The 20900-nt window shown below is 34.2% G+C and overlaps 3 protein-coding genes and 1 non-coding gene across 4 annotated transcripts; 2 read left to right on the top strand and 2 right to left on the bottom strand.

Moving 5' to 3' along the window:
* The first annotated feature begins 2577 nt into the window (after nt 1-2577).
* Nucleotides 2578-5507, top strand: LOC125864040 (putative proline-rich receptor-like protein kinase PERK6). The gene is made up of 8 exons (XM_049543988.1): nt 2578-3109; nt 3601-4146; nt 4238-4324; nt 4431-4501; nt 4588-4664; nt 4768-4909; nt 4986-5147; nt 5244-5507. The coding sequence occupies exons 1-8, from the start codon at nt 2578-2580 to the stop codon at nt 5463-5465; spliced, it is 1839 nt and encodes a 612-aa protein (XP_049399945.1). The 3' UTR covers nt 5466-5507.
* Nucleotides 5508-5836: 329 nt separating this feature from the next.
* Nucleotides 5837-12700, bottom strand: LOC125865884 (cyclase-associated protein 1-like). The gene is made up of 10 exons (XM_049546152.1): nt 12298-12700; nt 11141-11309; nt 11005-11069; nt 8029-8338; nt 7803-7950; nt 7609-7718; nt 7453-7508; nt 7299-7355; nt 7047-7190; nt 5837-6379 (listed from the first exon to the last, which is right to left on the bottom strand). Exons 1-10 carry the CDS (start codon nt 12565-12567, stop codon nt 6293-6295), a joined length of 1416 nt encoding a protein of 471 aa, XP_049402109.1. The 5' UTR covers nt 12568-12700; the 3' UTR covers nt 5837-6292.
* Nucleotides 12701-13562: 862 nt separating this feature from the next.
* Nucleotides 13563-18583, bottom strand: LOC125865890 (NADH dehydrogenase [ubiquinone] iron-sulfur protein 8, mitochondrial). The gene is made up of 8 exons (XM_049546157.1): nt 18424-18583; nt 16552-16651; nt 16077-16130; nt 15885-15976; nt 15619-15732; nt 14222-14289; nt 14024-14135; nt 13563-13889 (listed from the first exon to the last, which is right to left on the bottom strand). Exons 1-8 carry the CDS (start codon nt 18475-18477, stop codon nt 13794-13796), a joined length of 690 nt encoding a protein of 229 aa, XP_049402114.1. The 5' UTR covers nt 18478-18583; the 3' UTR covers nt 13563-13793.
* Nucleotides 18584-20819: 2236 nt separating this feature from the next.
* TRNAQ-CUG (transfer RNA glutamine (anticodon CUG)) lies at nt 20820-20891 on the top strand. The gene has a single exon. It is a non-coding gene; the product is annotated as a tRNA-Gln (tRNA).
* The last annotated feature ends 9 nt before the right edge of the window (nt 20892-20900 follow it).

Consider the following 20900-nt stretch of genomic DNA (forward strand, 5'->3'; position numbering starts at 1 on the left):
TAATATTTATACATTTAACAATTTTTCAAAACTTATACAAATCAAATGTATCAATAAAATAATGATATAAAATTCAAGGCAAATACAAATTTTGAATCTATACAATTAGGAAAATTCTGAATTTATATAATTAGGAGTCGAATTATACAAATTCTGGATGTGGGTCATGTAATTATGACTATAAGTTAGTGGCGAATGGTAATTTAATTAAAATGTAGCTATGTTAACTAATTAACTAGTATATATTGTTTATCCACGTAATTTTCCCTAACTAGTATGGTCATCATTCACACAAATGCCTTTTTTTAGTGGTCTATACATGGTCGGCTTAATTAAGGATATATAGTTATAATTTGCTTGTTTACGATTCATAGCTAAATGTTAGAAGAAGAAAAGAAGCGAGCAAGACTGGAGTGGGAGGAAAGAGACGAGAGATCTAGGAGAGAGGTGAGAGATATACAATTGATTTGCATATATGATTGATTATTGCATCATGAATACAATTGATTTGTATCAACGAGTACAATTAATGAATCAAAAACCAACTACATGTTAGACAGAGGAGAGAGGTGAGCAAAATTGGGAGAGGGAGGAGAGAGGCGAGCGAGATTTGGGAGAGAAAGGAAAGAAATGAGAGAGATACAATTTATATGTATATCTGATCTATAATTGTATCACATATACAATTAGCACAAATGATTTGTATCAATGAATATAATTGTATCAGGTTCAAGTTTATTAATGAAATACAATTTGTATCAACAAATATAATTATATCAATGTTGTATTTCATAAAATTGTATGTATTCATGTGTTGTCTTGTGTATTTGTATTTATATGTTACCATGTGTGTTTGTATTTGTTACCTTGTGCATTTGTATTTATGTATGTATATGCTGCCATTTGTTGCCTTGAAAAAGTTATCATTTGTATTTATATCACTGAAATATAATATTTGCATTTTGAATTATAAAACATGATCTGTATTATTGAAATATATCATTGTATTTGATATCACTAAGAATGATTTGTTCAGTTGTCAATTACCATTTGTATTACTGATTGTTACTATTTGTATTTGTATTATTTATTGCTACCATTTGTATTGTAGAGAGAGAAGATGAGGCAAGTGAGAGAGGGAAAAGAGAGGAGAGAGAGAGGGGAGGGGGGAATATGCTATAAAATTCTAATTATAGCTACGAATTGTAATTTTCTTAAACTATAATTCTGTATAATAAATACATATCACATGTTTATCTTAACTATGTAATTTTTCCAACAAAAAAAAACTAAGGGGTAACTAATCATATGACCCATAAAAGCAAACAAATTACAGGCCTATACCCCCTTACATTTATGTCCCCTAACTAATTACAATAAATGTCCAATCTTTATAGCTTTAGTTATTTAGCTCATTTTTAATTCTATTGCTTTTTATTTCTCTACTTTTCTTTTTTCTTTTTTCTTTTTATGTTTCTTTGTTTATTTAAATTGTTTAATTTATTCTTTATTTCTTTTTTATACCATAATCTGAATTATATTCAATATTTATTTCATATACTTATTTTTTCTCATTTATTTCTTTATTCGTTTATTTTTTTCTCTACTTCTTTCACAATCATATGATGAAACATGTTGATGTAAACTTTCATTTTGTGCACAAGCATGTTGAAAAGAATGGGATTTGTGTTATTCATGATGATGATCAACTTAATGACACTCTTATCAGAGCTCTAATCAAACTTGCATTCGATCGTAATTTTTTCAAGTTAGATTTAGTGGCACATCATCTAACACATCATTTATGTTTATCTTAAACTATGTCATTTATGTTTATTTCTTATTTCTTCCTTTTAGCATAAATTATTATTTGATATAAATATTTTATAAAAAGTTGGATTTTAGTTAGGATAGTCTATTATATTTTGATTTACACACTCCTAATAATTAATATAATGAGTATTTTTTTTAAATAATGTGTATTAAGTTCACTAAGACTTTTAATAAATGTAGTTTCATCTTTTCTTCAATTGTTTATAAGTATGTCACATAAATTAAGATCGAAAGCTCGTATGAACCAAATTTGTTATTTCTCCTTAAAAAATATTAATAAACAAAAAAAAAATAGTGATTATTCCTTTACTTTAGGAGGAGAATGAGGAAGGGAAGATGACTCATAGTAAAAACTATTATTACATAAAAAATATTCACTTTCTCTTTTCTTTTCTTTGAGAATTCTCCCAAAAGTATCAATCATCTTTTCTATTTTTTTTCTCAGTTCTCTCTAATTCTTTTTTTGACATGACTTCTCTTTCTTCAAATATCTCTTTACTAGACTATGCAAAAGAATAATATGAAATATATGAGTTTTACATTATCATTTTGTTCATTGTTTAGATAGAATTAGGTTATATTAAAATACTAGGGTTTGTAATTGATTTCGCATGCAATTGCATGCATTTTTTTCATTTGATAATTTAGTATGATTTTCGATAGAAAATTATTATTCTTGGAGAGTGACAAGGATTTATTTGATGTGATTTTACCTAGTTAGGGTTAATCAAGGATTCTTCAAAAATGCTTTTGTCACAATATAAGGAATCTCCACCTTCCTCCTCCTCGTCCCCACCGTCACACGATAACTCTTCATCCAATAATTCAAATTCTAAATCATTTTTATATAACAAGGATTCATCACCTATCCCGCTATCTGGAAATAGTTACAACTATTCTTCTAATGATAACAACGACAACAATAATAGTATTAAATTACATACTTCATCTAAATTGTCAGATTCAGGATCACAATCCCCTCCACCCCCACCACCTCCACCTCCACCTCCACCCCCACCGCCGCCTCCACCACCTCCTCCCGGCTCTCATTCACTTACCCCTCATGGACATAAGTCACCACCACAACCAAAAAATGATAGTGACTCATCCAACAATAATAATCATAAAGCTCTTTTTATAGGAATAGGTGTTGCTGTTGGATTATTATTACTTCTTATGCTAGTTTTCCTCATATCTTTGTGTAAAAAGAAAAGAAGAAGAAGAAGACCACATGATCAAATGGGCTTATACATGGACAATTCTTATAGACCCAAGAGTATAAATCTATTCTTTTTTCATCTTTTAATTAATTAATTACCTTGTATTTTTAATTAATTGTCTTGTAGATATTAATATGTTTTTTTTTGTGAGATCACCTTTTAGCTATATAAATTCATGATGGAAAATATGCAAATAATGCATATCTCTTCTTACTTTTATCATTTCCTTGTATTGATCACAATTTGAAATATATTTATAGTGTTTGAATTTGAGTATATCATAAGTTCTTTAATTATCATAAGTTCTCATAAGTCCATCTTACCCCAATGTGGTAAAGTGTTTGATTTTTCATACACTAACAACATTTAAAAGAAAATCGCGAATAACTATTCATAATAAGTGAAATTAGTGACTTAAAAAGTATATGACTTTCTATAAAATGTTAAATTGCACTTGATAGTATATAGAAATATTTAATCTCTTGTTGTTTGCTTTCTTGCTTATTGTGATTTCCCCTTTCAATGGATGTTTCATATATTTGAACAGGAAATGATTATAATGACAACTACAGTGTCCGATCTACCGAACATGTTGTTAAGATACCCCCTCCAACTACTAGTGCTGGAGTTAGCTCAGAATATAATTTGCCATTAGCACCACCACCGCCACCACCATCAATGAGCAACACAAGCTCCTCAAATTTCTCAAGCACTCAACAACAACAACAAACTCTTAATGTGCCACCTCCTTCAACGCCATCAAATGTATCTTCTGGTTTTATTAACCAAAAAAATTATACTTATGATGACTTGGCAAATGCGACGGGAGGATTTTCCAAGACCAATCTTCTTGGACAAGGTGGATTTGGATATGTACATAAAGGAATTTTACCTAATGGTAAAGAAATCGCGGTAAAAAGTTTGAAATCAAATAGTGGACAAGGAGAAAGGGAATTTCAAACTGAAGTTGAAACTATAAGCCGTGTAAATCATCGACATCTTGTGTCTTTAGTTGGTTATTGTATTGCTGGATCTCAAAGGATGCTTGTCTATGAGTTTATTCCTAACGACACTCTTGAATATCACCTTCATGGTATGATATACGTTAAATATTGTAACATAGTTATAAGTTTTTTTTAAAAAAATATATATGTATCTCATTTACATATATATAATAATTGTAGGATCTGGAAACCCAGTTATGAATTTCCCAACGAGGCTTAAAATTGCAACAGGAACAGCTAAAGGGTTTGCTTATATTCATGAAGATTGTAAGTCAATTATATTATTATTATTATTATTATTATTATTTTCCCTTTGGATAATATATATAATTTTCCTTTGAAGGCTAGCTAATTGGTCTTGTATAAATTTTAGGTCACCCTCGAATTATTCACAGAGACATTAAAGGTGCAAACATCCTATTGGACAACAACTTTGAAGCCAAGGTATATATATTATTATTTTACACCATAATTTAAAGTTACAATACGGTAATATAAATTCTAAACAAAAATTATGTATCATCGATCAGGTGGCTGATTTTGGGTTAGCTAAGCTTGCAGCCGATAACTTTACTCATGTGTCTACTCGTATCATGGGAACTTTCGGGTAAACAATCTAAACTTTGCTTGACCCTAACAAGTTTCAACCAGAGGATAATTCTGAATTACTGTCAAAAGTTGAATAAAATTTGAAATGTTATTTTTTTCAGGTATTTGGCACCAGAGTATGCTTCGACGGGGAAATTAACAGAAAAATCTGATGTATATTCTTATGGTGTTATGCTTCTAGAACTTATAACAGGACATCGTCCTACTGATGTCAACAGTGACGGTGATAACTTAGTTGATTGGGTACGTAGATTTTCAACGTTACGTTATAATTTTGGAAAATAATGTACATTAACTTTTAAATTATTGGTACACTCAGGCTAGGCCAATTCTAAATCGTGCAATAGAAGGTGGAAATTATGATGAATTAATAGATCCACGTTTGGAAGGAAAATTTGATAGACAACAAATGTTATGCATGGTCATTTGTGCTGCTGCATCCATCAGACATTCTTCAAAAAGACGACCAAAAATGAGTCAAGTTAGTTTCTTTTTTTTATTACTCCAGTACTATTTTTTATGCTCAAATCACCATAGAAAAGATTGGTTGATTGATGTATTGGTATATAATTTGCAGATTGTACGTACTTTAGAAGGTGATGTTGCTTTATTGAATGATTTATATAAAGGATCAACGCCAGGAATATCTGGATCAGGAGAAAGTTCAGAATGTGATGGAGCTGGTTCCTCATATGGCAATATTAAAAAGTTGAAAAAATCTGAAATATCAAGTGAAGAATACACAAGTAGTGAACATGGATCAACTGGTGAGTTTGTCCAGTCCAAGGCTCAATCTTAAGCAATAAATTGTAGACACAACACATATACCGATACACTAGACTTAAAAGGATGATTTTAGGTAATGAAAAATAGTTTTTTTTTTCTCTTTTTGTATATATACTTCTATCATGAAACATAGATTAGACTGACAGTGGTAAATGTATCTGTTCATCAGATGCGGCTGACTACATACAAATTTTCTGGTTAAGTTCATGTATAAGTAGTTATTTGTTTTTTTGGAATTTAATACAACAATAGTGCACATATATTGTCAATTAATGTGTTATGTTTCTTGATTCTTGTTATTTAACGTACTGTTTTGTAGGCAAGTTTTAGCTAGAAGAGAAATAAGTCGACAGAAACTGAACATGCTCTCATTAAATGCACGTATTTGAGGAAAAATTGGACAATGGCAGCGGATATCTGTGTTACAGAGATTGCCTCCCCTTGTCAAATACAATATAAGACTATAGCTTATGTTTTTTGCTAAGAAATGGTGTTACATTATCTAAACAACTCTGGACCACTTCACTATTTAAAACATTTAAAAGGAATATCTGCCAAGAAAATTGATACCTTACAAAAATCAAGCTCGTCATACAAAATAATTAAAAAAAAAAAAAAAAAAGAAGCCAGACGTGTGACCACAGAAAAAGGTCACAGAGTCTCATTTTGGAAAAAATAGCCAACATGGGATGTGGACAAAAGGCAAAAGATACAATGACCAGAACATGACTTACACTCAAGAAAGAAAATAATCAACCACCCTTTAAACTCTTCTAGAAAAATCAAATTGGTATATAATAAGAAAAAGCATATGCAATTGAAGGTGGAAATTGTCACCGGTTAACCTCCTGAATGGGAGACGGGTGTAGTCACAAATTGGCCATTCTTATATACATGGGAAAACTGCTGTGGCAAAGCGTGCTCCCCCTGCAATAATTGTCCATATGTTAAACTAGTTAATACTTATACCCCCAAAAAAGGAACTAGTTAGATCGAAACAGGAAATACGGAGAGATGTAACGCCACCAGAAATACAGAAACAATGCTTCAAACACTATAACAGAAACTCAGATTATGAGTTGATACAGCTCCTTTTCTGTTCTGCCACGTAGCAAAACACTAAGGTGGCATTTGTCAATGACCTCACTTTCACATAAAGAGGTTCCACCTTGCAAGTTGGCATTAGTGAAACTGAGAAAAAAATTTAAGCTTAAAAAGAAAATTTCAAGTTGAATTGTGGTTGAAGTTTTTCAAATCTACTTCTACTCAGATCTTCTACTTTCACAAACCTTATTTGTTTCAAAGAACTACCAATATCCATGCACAATTTCCAACCTAATGAAACTTTTCGCCAACTTCTGATTCAATTCTTTTTCTGACTTCAACTTCAAATATATGTCCAAAACTTGCACAAGTTATCTTCATGTAAACACTCGAAAGGTACATTTCAACTAAGAACTTATCACCCACAATGTTTTTAGAGGTCATAAGCTTCTAAGTTCATCCCATCTGAGCTTGATGCTTACCAGTTAGCACCAAGCACAAAAAGATATACATGAATAGATAATTAAGAAAAAGAAAAAAAAGAACATACCCAATCACTATCAGCCCCTGCACCTGGAACCAAAACATTAATTTCACTTGACTTGGCGGTTGTAATGGAAGTCTCCAAAGAATCTTTGCTCAAGTATAATTGGCATCCAGTTGTATTATCAACTGAAATAGTCGGTGCTGAACCCTAAAGTACCCACACAAGGGACCAAATAAAATGATGATGTTATTATACATAAAATTGAAATTCCAATGAAAACATTACCAAACCTCTGAGGAAGCATTATTTGGATACCTGACATTGAACCTCCACACCATTACAGTTGACAACCTCACAAGCTGCCACAACATCCTGTCCATGAAATTTATAAATCAAATTAAACACTTTGGTATAGGACATAATAGTCTCCGATACTTAAACAACCCTCCTTTTGAAATCAATCACTGACCGAGAATACAACTCCCATTTTAGTACACTTATCAATTGTTATGTTGTTGACTTTCCCTGTGTGACATCAAATGAGATCATCTGCATGTTAGAGCGCTGAAAACTAACACATTCCAGTTTGTGCCACTACTTTATATTAGAAGGAAAATGAAGTTACCTTGGATCTGCAAGACTGAATCTTTGCACCCAAAAATATAGACAGATTGCTTTGCATCACAATCATCAATGACTAGATTTTTTCTTCCTATTTGATTCTCAACCACCCATCTTGGAGGAAACAAGACATCAAAGTCAGAAACATATTTGCCTAATCTCAAGCATAGATCAATTGAAAGAAGAGTTTTTACTCACTTACGACCCATCTGAAGCTCCAGTTTTGGAGGTCCAGCTTTAGAGAAAGATGGTGAGCTAACGCGACGTTCCTTTTCTCCTGCACTAATGACACCCGTTCTATCTGCACGATTCTTTGTCTTCATATCATCTGTCACCTTTCTCAATCCTAGACCCAAAAAAAAAAATCAACCCAAGGGTAAAACTGTCTTACATTAAAAAGGGAGGGAGCATAGCTGAGCATTACCACCAGTCACTGGCATCCCCGAATTAATTTCATCAAAAACAGCTGACATCCCTTTCTTCGGGCGTGATGATGAAGCCTGGGGAGATTCAGAGCTGAATAGAGAAGCTGGCGGCGGCGGAGGAGGCATGGGACGACTTGGTGAGGGAGCTTTTGGTGGTGCAGATACAGCAACTTTCCCTGTAGCACTCCACACAGGGCCCAATGGGTAGTGACTCTTAACGTAATCCCGCAAGCCAGGGAGATAAATCTCTTTCAAAGCTTTCGCCCATTCAACATGATTTGCGTCTTTGTTTCTGAACTCCACAAGGACCTATATATCATGAAATTTAATAGAAGTTAGAACAGTATGCAATTTTATATTGTGCACTATACCACCATATTAATTATTGAGAGGAAAACATACATAAAAAACAACCAAACAACAGAGCATAAATTGGAATATGATCTTTCAACTCGGAAGAAAATTCGAAGCAAAAATCCTTTTCCATCAGGAACTGATTATGGACTCACAGTACTGTCTTGCTCTAGCTAAAGGCAACTCAATTTATTGTGGAGGTTGTGTATTACGGTAGAAGGGTAGTAGGGTAAGAGTGTTGTCTTGCCTTGCAAGGTTTAGTGCTTGGTGTAGAACTAGTCATACCCTTGTAGTTCTTGCCATATGTTGTTTATTGTATTTCGGTTATCACACTATTTTGCTTTTATTATTGTTTCTCCCCGGTAGACTTTATACTGCTTTTCTTATTAACCATTATGCTTTCTCCACTGGTTTTTTTCTTCGTTTATTTGGGATTGATGCACTTGAGCAAAGGATCTTCCAGAAACAGCCTCTCTACCTCCATGAGGTAGTGGTGAGGTCTGTGTACACTCTACCCTCCCCAGCCTCCCCAGACTCTATTTTGTGGGATTTCACTGTGCATGTTGTTGTTGTTGTTGGTTCTCTTTTGGAGGACCAAAATTATGGAAACAAAGATAAAACGTACATTTGTAACCTAGGAGATGATCTAGTGGTCAAGGCATTTGAGTAATAACCTTGAGCTTCCAGGTTCAAATTCCAGTTATAACATTAGGGGTGAGCCTATTTGCTCTGACCTCGACAAGCAGGATTACTTTGGCAACTTATACTTGCAGGCTGAACAGGTTTAAAGGTGGATTAGACAAGGTGTGCACAAGTTGGGGCATGAACACCACTGACTAAGAAATTACATTTAATAATTGCTTTCTTTGTTTTTTCAATCAACACCAACAATTACACATCTATCCCAGATAGTTGGGATTATTCATTAATCAATAGCAAAGAAAGGAAACAGGAGAATGTCTTAAACAGTGATTTTTTTCTTAACTTAAAAAGTGGATGTTACACTAGTTTGGGAACACTTCCAGACAACACAATAAGCTACAAGTTCAATCTCTCTTGTCAATTCTTTATCCTTTCCACCACTCTCACCTCCGACCTTATTTTGGTGACTCTAACTTTGACTACCTTGTGTAGCCCCTCCAACAAATTGAGAACTTGGTATATGGAAGGCCTCAATTCACTACTACTTTTTTTATAGTGGGAAAGCCTCGAGTTTTCTCCCAAAATTCTAAGATAAGATACCACCAATCCTTAGGAGGCCTTTAGAGAACTCAAAGTCTGAAGAATTCTCGTTGTCCATGGCTGCTATTGGGCCTTTTAGCCTCTCCTCCCTCTTTGGAGGTTGAGTTCCCATCCTCTTCCACTCTTTTAGATGCCCTCAGTCTTCACTTCAAATTGCGACAAATTTTTCTTTAAGAGGGGTAAGATTACAAATTGAAACAAACTCTCATGATGACGTCTTTCTTCTTTCCTCTCTTTGATAACCAAGAAGTCCGTGTTTCCAACTTCAAAACTCGATGGATATTGGACCCATCACTCTACTGACATCTCCACTTAAATACCAGGTTAGATTCACGGTTTAAAATCCGTCCTTGTAATGTGAGTCTGCCATACATTTTGTACTAACTCTGCTGTTGAAAATCCCATGTAAGATTGCTTGTTTCCAATCATCAATAAGAAAGAGACACGGTGGACCAGAGAGGTCCCCAATCACCAGCTCCATTTCAAATGTGACCCAATTATGTTTGTGTTTTGGTTTTCAATGAGAAAGAACAAACATGGTTTCTATTACAAATCATCTCACAAGATTCCTTAAATGTTATATAAGCACACACTTTAAGTTTCATGAAGTGCCAATGAAGAATTACCGACTTAGTCGCTGACAAGGCTGTGATAAAGCTCATTTTTCTTTTGATTCAAAAAGTTTGGTAAGAAGGAAAATGTTCTGCATGTCCAGTTACTCTGAAGAAAATACATTCCGTTAAAAAGGAAGAAGTATGATTCCATCACATCAGTGAATCCATTTTCACTTACAAACACCCAACTTTACTCCATATAACTTGTTTCAATAACCACTTTTTTGATAACCGAGAATTCCCTGAGGGGCAGCTGTACACAGTTGGAAACTTGGAGGATAATGGACCCGCCCATCTATCCTATCTCCACTAAAAGACCAGATTTTTGTTTGTGGCAGGGTTTGAACTCATGTCATGCGCCTACTATTTAGAAATTGACAATTACCTTCAATAATAAAAATATATCACCAGAACACTATCTTTGTACCCTATACTACACCTTGTACTATTATCATATATCACAAATTTTAACCCAACTAAACACTAGAAACTGATAAATAAAAACAATTTTGAAAGTTAAATATTTCCCATAAAAATTTTCCCCATTCCAAAAGCACCAAAAATAGCATTCACTTCTTCATAGTGCTTAAGAGGGCATATGGCAAGAAGGATAAAAAGTGCAAATGGATTTATGAACGAAATATAAGTAATCATGGTTCCTTTTCCACCTAACGTTGGCCAGGTGGCACAAAAATATTTCAAAGACTTTCTTAACCAAGAGAATAATCAGAAGAAAAAGTGAACAGCTAGAGAAAGTCTACTTACCTTGTTATTGTAAAACTCAGCCATCTGCCAACTTTCTTCCACGTGTGCAATAGGCATACTCATACCTAGAGGAGACCAGCATCGTCAAAAAGTGGACTGGTAAGTAACAAAGCGAAGAAGATAGAGAATACCCTACCGCAATCTTTTCCAGTGTACGCAATCCATGCCAGGGCTGTTAGACTATCAACAGCAGCCTTCAAGTGGTTGAAGAAATCAGATCGCCGTCCTTCTGTCATTTTTGTACCTTTCACTATCACATCATTCAGAGGCTTAAGAAATTCAGCCAAACCAGACATGCTAGGTTTCTGCAGATGAAGACCAAACGTGAGCATTATATCAACAGTGTTAGAAGCAGTATATTTCAAACATGGAACAGATTCTTGTGCTAATCAGAGTGCATCATCACAACACCTCTAGGTCCCTATTTCACTTTGTTTTCAATAAAATAAATAGCACACTACTTAACAGATGATCTCTTAACCAGTCTATAGCAGCAGTATGTGTCTCGCATTAAATAAAAGGAGATAAACTTGAAAGATTTTGCATAATTGCACAAGTAATTACACTTCATGCACTATGGACAATCTCAAAGTGATAAATTGAACACCTCTTTCGACAAAAATTTGTATGTCGGTCCATAACTTAGATAGTTCATGATAGTTTCAATTAGCAGAACTGCAAAAGCTACAAATAAGACTCCTTTTTTTGGATACAGAAGTTACCAGTAAAACTTATTGTGCTTCTGAGCTCTATCTTAATAATGCAGTTGAAACGAGACTTCTTATGCTCCAAATGAACTTTTTTTTCAAGAGAAATTACAAGTCCAATCCAAAGAGAAACCTCACAACTGTTTCAATTAGCAGAAACTCGGCAACAAGACCTTATCCAACTCTTGAGTACTAACACCTTGATGCACCTGGAACGAGTCTCCCTACCCTCCATGTTAGACTACTCATCTACTGTAAGAATCACTCGCGCTTTTTCCACTCTCATGATGCACAAAGCACAAGAAATACAACAACGAGAAAACAAAAAGGTACATGATATATAAGTCCTCACATTTGTTCTACTTAATTGAATAGACAAACCGAAGAAAATATCACTTGCATTAGTTATCATAACAAAAAAGGTCACAATTCTTCAACTGTATACTAACACACTCAACTCGTATACCAGACAGTGACAGTAAATAAATCCAACTGTAATTTTGTGTTAACCATCAGCATATCCTGAACTAGTTAGAATCAGATATAGTAATCCTTTCTATCCATTCCAAACTAATTAGAAGCTAACCTGAGTTTCTTTGATTTTGATAAGAAGTTCTCTCTGAGCTTCAAAAGCCTCCTCAACAATCTTAGTAACATCCAAAACCTGTCCACCAATCTTCTCTGCAGCAGTGCAAACTCTCCCGACAAACTGTGACCTCAGATCGTCAAAGGCAATAATGGATGGATCTAAAGCCGCCGCAGCTTCTCCATCTCCAAGTGAAACTCCGCCGCCGACTGAAAGCGCCTCCAGCCTTGACACGGCGGACTCCAATCGCTGTATCAACTTCTCATCCATCAGAACGCGCGGTGAAAGCCTATGACCTCCTCTTTCTCTTTCTATCTCTAGAAATAAAATGAAGTTGGGATAGAGTAGATCTGGTGAGTATTTGTTGTTGTGTGGACTTGTGCAGAATGTTTGCGGAAAAGTTACTTTGAAACGCCGAAAGGGAAAACGAGAATTTCTTTTGAATATATGTGGAATATTGTTGCTCTCTAAAGTATGGGCAATTTGAGGGCCTACACGTGTCTAGAAGGTGGAAAATGATGAATTTCACTCTTCTCTGCGTTGTAACTTGTAACACACGTGGAAGTATTATTATTTTTATTTTTTAAAAAAAAATAATTTTCAGATTCAAGCTAATAAAATAAAAATATCAATCAATTGAGTTATTAAAATTGTCCTAGATAAAAAGTGACTTTTCAAAGAAATGGATAAAACTGAAATTGAAATAATACAAAAAGATGTAGCATGAAAACACAAAATTGAAAGAGGGTCCCAAAAGGTTAACAGTGGCAAGTTACTGTTGAATTATTTTCAGTGGATATAATAAACCTACGAATTATCATTTTTGACGTTTGGATAATTCTCTGAAAATATTTTCAAACGACCATATCTAGGAATAATTTGTCTCTACATGATTAAATTTTAGTAATAGTTAATCGCATTTGAATTAGAAAACACAAATAATAACCTCTTATTTATTAAAAAAAAAAAACTAGTATAAATGTAAATAAACACTAAATTGTTGAATCAGTCATCGAATCCATTTTCTACAACTTTATTACTTCAATCTGAAGCTTTTCCTGTTCTAATCTTTTTTTTTTTTAATAAAATACTATAATTTAAACAAAGTACAGTAGTTAATAGTATGTAAGCTTGTAATAATCTAACACTTACATTTGAATTTACTTCACTTCCATGGTGTACAAAAAGGAAGTAATGAACAAATAGATGAGTTACACACGGCTCATACAATAAACACCAATTCCTTAAAACTAAAAGAGACACCATGTTTAGTTTCACAGCAACTTGAATGAACAAGAACCTTCACAAAATGTCATCAAATATAATAAGATGCTTCATATTTTCACCAATCAATATGTATACTTAAATAGAGCCATCTCAATAATGGAAAGGCAACGGAAACAACAAAAAGAGAACATCCTTCAGTAGATCCCTTTATTTTATTAATTCCTCAGAAGCTAGAAAGTTTCATTGTATCTCAACTCAAAAAAAAGTACTCAGCGGTAGAGGCTTTCGGATCTCAGATTCTCGGCAATCTCAGTTTCCCATCGATCACCATTCTCAAGAAGCTTCTCCTTGTCGTAAAGAAGTTCCTAATGGGTTAAGCAATACGTTAGTTAAAAAGTCGTGTAGTTATCATCCACATTTTCCATGCTTTAGGATATAAAATATTTATTCATGTCAACCTTAACTCTGATACAAGGTTAATTTACTTGATTCCACAAACCTCATGAGTTTCGGTTGCAAATTCAAAGTTGGGCCCTTCAACGATTGCATCAACAGGGCAGGCTTCTTGGCAGAATCCACAGTAAATGCATTTTGTCATGTCAATATCATACCTGTAAAATTCAATCTACAGATAAGCATGGGTGATGGATGTCCTAATAGCTAGTAGTATGATATTGAGAAAACTACCATCATCTACCTAGTTGTGCGACGACTTCCATCCTCTCGCTCCTCGGCCTCAATGGTGATGGCTTGGGCAGGGCAAATCTGTTAGAATTCAAATTTTATTTGTTTCACTACTTAAGACAAATCATACCATATAGAACTGAAGTAGGCAAGAAACATCATCGCACAAGTCACATAATCTGGCAGCACCATGGTTCATAGTGGTGGACACAACAACCTTTTGAAGAAAGGATAAAAGATCACTGGTTATGGCAGCTCTTTCTTTCTAGTTTGGGCTGTCGCAATGCCAACTAAAAAGTATAAACATTGACCATACTAGTGACCATTGTATAAAGAAAATTTACGTGATTGTCTGCTTTTACACTTCTTGGAGCTGCTCTATAAACTGCATACTCTTCCCAGACGAGAATGATGTAATAGTCACTGCTTTCGCAACATTGTAAAGCATGCATTGTCAACTCTCCCTTTTAATCACCAGACTAACTGATCAGGATACTTGATCTGGAGAAGAGGAGATGTTTCAAGGTTGATGCAATAAACTAACTACATTGTATCGAATCATCTTTTGGGCATTTTGAACTTTTTTTATAATCGAGAAATCCCAAGGGTCGAAGTGGTGCATGTTTCTAAACTCAGTGGATATTGGGCCTACCCCTCTACCCTTTATCCACTTAAAACACTGCTTTCGTCTACGGCTGGATTAAACCTATGATGTGCACCTAATTCACATATCACATGTTGCGACCTTACCACTAGACCAAAGTCCTGGGTCATTTTTTAACTTTACTTAACCTCTATTTTGCTACACCCTTTTTTTGTGGGGAAGCACAGTTAGAAGAATAAAAAGTCCATGGCAAAAATACATCGAGACTTGTAAACTTAAGTGCATACACTCCCTAGAAAACTAAAATAGCAGTTAGCTAAGACACAAATAATTATTATCAATCTCAAAAATAAAAGATCAACTTTCACATTCTACCTTCGCAAAGTCTCACCTTTGAAACATGATAGTAACCATGCCTATGAATGCATTTTTTTAAATAACATAAACAATAACTTTCATGAGGGTAACCAACAGCTATCAATGTAAGCAGGATGCAAAAAAAAAGATTTATCACTCTCATTTTCTTTTTCTTTTTTTGATAACTGAGAAATCCCCTGTGGTTTAGCTGGCCCAGCCCCAGTTGGTGCATAGGTTCAACACTTGGGAGAGAATAGGCCCATCCCTCTACCCTCCTCCCACTTAAGCACCAGGTTTTATTCATCAGCTGGGTTTAAACTCAAGGACATGGTGCATACCACATATTCCACATTGTACTTCCTTTACCGCAAGGCAAAAGCAGCAAAGCCCCTCTGGCAAATGTATATCACTATTACAGCTGATATAAGTCATTTCAAACTAGCACTTACAGCTTCACAAAGTTTACATGCAATGCATCTTTCCTCTCCAGTTGCATAACGTCGAAGAGCATGTTCTCCACGAAAACGAGGACTTAAAGGACCCTTCTCAAATGGATAGTTAATCTGCACAGTGAAAATGGTTATTGGATTTTCTGCTCAATTGATGGAGAGACACCATAAAATGTAAAATACAACCATGGTTTAATTAGGTGGAGCACAGCTAATCAGCAGACAGGAAGAAAACAAGACAATGATATAAAAAATCGATCCAGTACCGTTACTTTCTTCTCAAAGAAGTACTTCAGCGTCAGCATTAGACCTCGAACCATTTCAGTCAAAAATAATGTATTGATGCTTCGCTCAAAAACTGCATTTATTCAACAACATTCAGCAACTCAATAATGCATAAAGCAGTGCAGAGAAACCAAAATGCAAAGCCAAGTAGAGATCTTTGAAAAGGTCTTTACCTGAATTCCAATCTTTTGATAACTCCTTTGCTAGCTGCTCTCTTTCTTCATCATCTGATGCATGAGAAAAGATAACTAGAATCATTTATTCTACAAAATGAACCTAGAAATTAGATTTCACTTGCAACATTGTACATCTGGAATAGGTCATCATATGCTACCATGAAACCAGTAAAGCCAAATTCATTTTGTCCTTAATCACAATTGATAGTTAATATGGGCATCCGCACAGTACAAAACATTAATATATTTTTTCTTGATTGTAGAGGTCCTATACTACACAGCATGTTGATGTGAAATCTAGGAGATCAAAAACCATGCACCTCTGGGCCCTCATCAGTAGCCACTAGGCCCAATACAACATTAGTCTAGGCTAGGTCAGTAATATAGATGCTTTCTATTTTACGATATGCAAAGTAAAAAGGGGATTTCAACTTGGGGGATTGGAGGGGGGGTCGAAGAGCTTAGCACAGACCTTTGTCAGTAGAAAATGAATGCTTGGTAGCAAATGATCGGGTGCCAAGCAGAGTTCTGTTGTAGCCATTAGTTCCTTCAATTGTGTGTCCTGCCAAAACCTGAATTTCCCAAACATAGTAGAAACGATCAAACCACTCAGCTTCGAGTTTTTTGACATATTTTATAAACACATTATGCATCCTGAACAACATATACAGATCCCCTCCACCCCTTTTATCATTACTAATGGAATATCCTTCACTATTTTACTAAAAGTGGAACGAAATGATCTTTGTGATTGATGTTAGGCGTATTTATACATCTATTAGCCATATCTCACCCACGTTTATACCCTGTTTTGAGAATAAACACGTTCAATACTCCTAACTATTGTTCCTTCTCACACTATAAGACTAATTGATGTGCTATGTGGATTTTGTTGGCAAAATGTTCAAGAAAATGGCCAAGTATGAAGATGTAAGCATGTCTTTGTGGATTTACCTAGTAGAATAAACGGCCACGTTTATTTGATTTTGTGCTTACTAGTAGAATAAATTTATACTCCGTAACAGAACTCGGGAGAGGAAAGTTAAGATAAAACAAGGGTCAAATAGAATAGGATGTGATCCTGGGGGAGTGGATTTGCAGCTAGGATAGGAATATACCTAGTTTTCCCTATTTGACTCATCTACGGGAGATGTAAATGCATTTGTGGGAGCTTACATATCAGTGATTTGCAAGAGAACAAAGGCGTAGACACAACTGAGTACATAGAAGTGTCATAACCCTGGAATCTGTCTTTTATTGTGTTAACCAAAACTATGTTCATCAGTTATTTTCTTTTTTAGTTTTAGTTTAGTCAACCCACAAACAAATCTTCAGATTTTATAGCTTGAATAAATAATTAGAACTAGTTTAATACAGTAAACGGTCAATCATAAGTCCTTGTGGATTCTACATCTGATTGCTTCCAATCACTATATTACTTGTACGACCGCGTACACTTACCTATGTAGTTGGGAGCGACAATGACACAACAAAAGACTAAAGTAGCCAAGTCCCTGTCACCTCTCTCATTTCCACCAAAATTTCTCAAACAGAGAGCATATCTTAGTGGTGATAATCATGAGTAGAAGTAGGCAATAATAGATATCTATTATCTTCTTGCCTTTCTAATCTCACCAACCCAAAACCTGTTCTCCTCCCGACACAGTTAAGCTAATCCAAACATCAAACCAGCCAAAATATCTTATCAGGGTTTGTGTTTTTTAAAGGGTAGGGAAATGCAGCACAAGACCATTCTTTATCCTACTTTTTCAGAAATAATTCCAGAATAAAGAAAATGTGCCTCGAGGGAATTCCAATCGCAAAAATATCAGTATGCAAAACAAATTTGTCGACCATTGTTGGCATCCCTTACTGTTTGATAGCACATTTTCAAAAGCAAACACTAATTTTACAAGACAAATTAGGCTAAGGGAACAATGGATTAAAGCGAAAGCTGATATAATCTAGTGTCATTCAGGGAGATTTCAATCAATCAGCTTCCTCTTAACCAAACTAGTTCAGTTCCACTCTATGAATCATCTATATCTATTACCTCTTTTCAAACTTAATTCCTTCCAATACTTTGCAGGTAAGTTCACGTTAATTAGATGCACATAATCTTACAGAAATTGTTATTTGTAGATAATGCACAACTGTATTGATAAAAAGAAAAAAAAATTATCGGATAATCAAACACCGTCAATTGAAATCTTCATGAAGATATACAGTTAGGTTTCAATTGGACAGGAAGAACATACCATGAATAGCAGATAGTCAATCCCAACTAATTTGGGATCGATTGATTGATGGATTGGAATGTGTAAAAAGAGAATTGGAAACTTACAAGCTGACGAGAACGTAAAGCAGATAGAGATTTGCGAGCTAAGATGGCAGCCATTGGAGATGCAAATAGGCTTCTTCCTTGCGATCGGCAACAACTGAAAGGCGAGCTTATGGTCAAAACGCTGCGTTTTATTCTTTTGTCATAAAATGAGGGAAAATAACATGGGAAAATTACACGAAACAAACATGTATTAGTTAATTAACTAATATAGCTACAGTTTGCATTAATTAAAATTCAAAACTTACTTCTGGTTATAATTACATTCTCTCTCGCCTCTCTCCTCTCTTCCTCTCTCTCCTCTCTCCTCTCTTCCTCCCTCTCTCGTCTCTCTCCACTCTCTCTAGAATCTCGCTCGCCTCTCTCCTCATTTTCAGTCATCTCTCCTCTCCCTGCCCAGTATCTCTCTCGCCTATCTTTTGTCAGTCTCTCTCTCACTTAATACAAATGTATAATTTGTGTTTGTAGAAAGCGAGAGAGTGACTGAATATACAAATACAAATGTTTGAACTCCATCAATTGTATACGAATACAAATTGTATGTTTATATACAAATACAATCATTGATAATATACATATTAGTTACATGTATATAATTATCTAACTGACATATATATACAGTTCACCTCTCTACACTCTACCCTCTCTCGCTCACCTCCCTTCTCCCTCTCACAATCTTGCTCGCCTCTCTCCTCCTTCTAATATGTAGTTACGAATTGTAATTATCAAACTATAATTATGGAGCATAATTAAGTTATTTTGAGTGGCTATATGCGAAAAATTTCCTAATAACATAGATGCCCGGGAAGACAATTTCGCACCGAGTAGGGCCCATTTAAAGATAGCGTTCTTAAGGATTTTAGCTTTGAAACTCGAGATCTCTAGTTAAGAGATCTTTAGTTAAAAGAGGAGCAGTCCATCTACTGCACCAATACAGTCTCTATACTTTAGTGTTTGCTAAACTGATTATACATGTTTTTTTTTATTATAGCTTTTGGTTAATTATCTTCTCTTTCATTATTTTTTTTAAAAAAAAATTTAGGTAATTAATTATTGTGATTTATAGTACTTTTTACATTATTTTAAAATATATAACTCGATATTTTAAGTTGTTATTATTGTGAGTTATAGTAGTACTTTTTAACGCAATTTTTAAATATAAAAAAAAAATACGAATTCTTTTAGAAATACCTTTAATAAGAAGCAAACATGTAAATGAACAGTTATCTGCTTCTAATTGAAGTGGGTCCACACATTTCGAGCAAATCACCCTCGCCTACCAGCACTCCCTATTGACTAGCATTTATGTTTCACAATTTCACATTTCTTTTTATTCATAAAATCTATACTTATAGAATTTTATTTGGGAAAATTGTATAAAATAGCAAATTATTAATTTAAATTAAATGTTATAATTATGGTTTGATTTAATTGTAACCCATAGAAAATAATTGTCATTCACCTCTCTCTCTAGATTTCTCGCTCGCCAGTCTCTCCCCCGCCTCTCTCGCTTTTATACAAACACAAATGTATAAAATGTGTTTGTGTCTGTATAAAGAGAGAGAGAATTGTATATACAAATACGAATACATATATTTTCGTCATATTCACTTATAATTATACAAATACAGATTTTCCCCTGCCCAGTTCTCTTTTGCCTTCTCTCTTTCTCGCTTTATACAAACACAGATTGTACAAATTACAATGTATAATTTGTGTTGTATAAAGAGAGAGAGAGATTTGATATCCAAATGTTTTATTTCGATTCATTTGTATACAAATTCAAAATTTATGCAGATATACAAACACATAAAATTGAATTGAGAGGCTGTCAGCGATTTATACAAACGATAGGTTGCCAACGATTTATACAAATGGTCTGCCAACGAGATTATACAAATTTGAAGCTATTGCCAGCGAGTTATTCATTCTGATGCTCCATAGCAAATATAAAGTTTGCTATGAAGCGCAATTATACAAACTATAATTATAACATACACATATGATTTTTATGTTTTGTATATGTGAAAGTTACTCATTTTATAATCAACTAATGTCAAGAGTTGTGTGCTTGTCGCCGCCTGTTATTAAGATAGTAATTAGACTCTTGCAATAAATAAATACTCCCTCCATCCAAATATAGTTTTCTTACATTTCTTTTTAATAAGTTTAAAAAACAATGTCTCTTTTTTTTAACAATTCTTTAATTTTTTTTTAACTTTCCACCTGATATTTTTAAAACCACAAAGTTAAATAGTATCATTTTGTTATATTCTATATATTTTCAATTTAAAATTATAAAATTCAAAAAAAAATTGCTTCCCTTATCAATTTAAAACAAACACAAACAAATTGAAAATATAGAATAGGTATTTTTTAGATTAACAAGCATGCAAGATGGTCCCATGGTCTAGTGGTTAGGACATTGGACTCTGAATCCAGTAACCCGAGTTCAAGTCTCGGTGGGACCTTTACATTTT

This window comes from Solanum stenotomum, chromosome 5, assembly GCF_019186545.1.
Source record: "Solanum stenotomum isolate F172 chromosome 5, ASM1918654v1, whole genome shotgun sequence".
Classification (NCBI taxonomy): domain Eukaryota; kingdom Viridiplantae; phylum Streptophyta; class Magnoliopsida; order Solanales; family Solanaceae; genus Solanum; species Solanum stenotomum.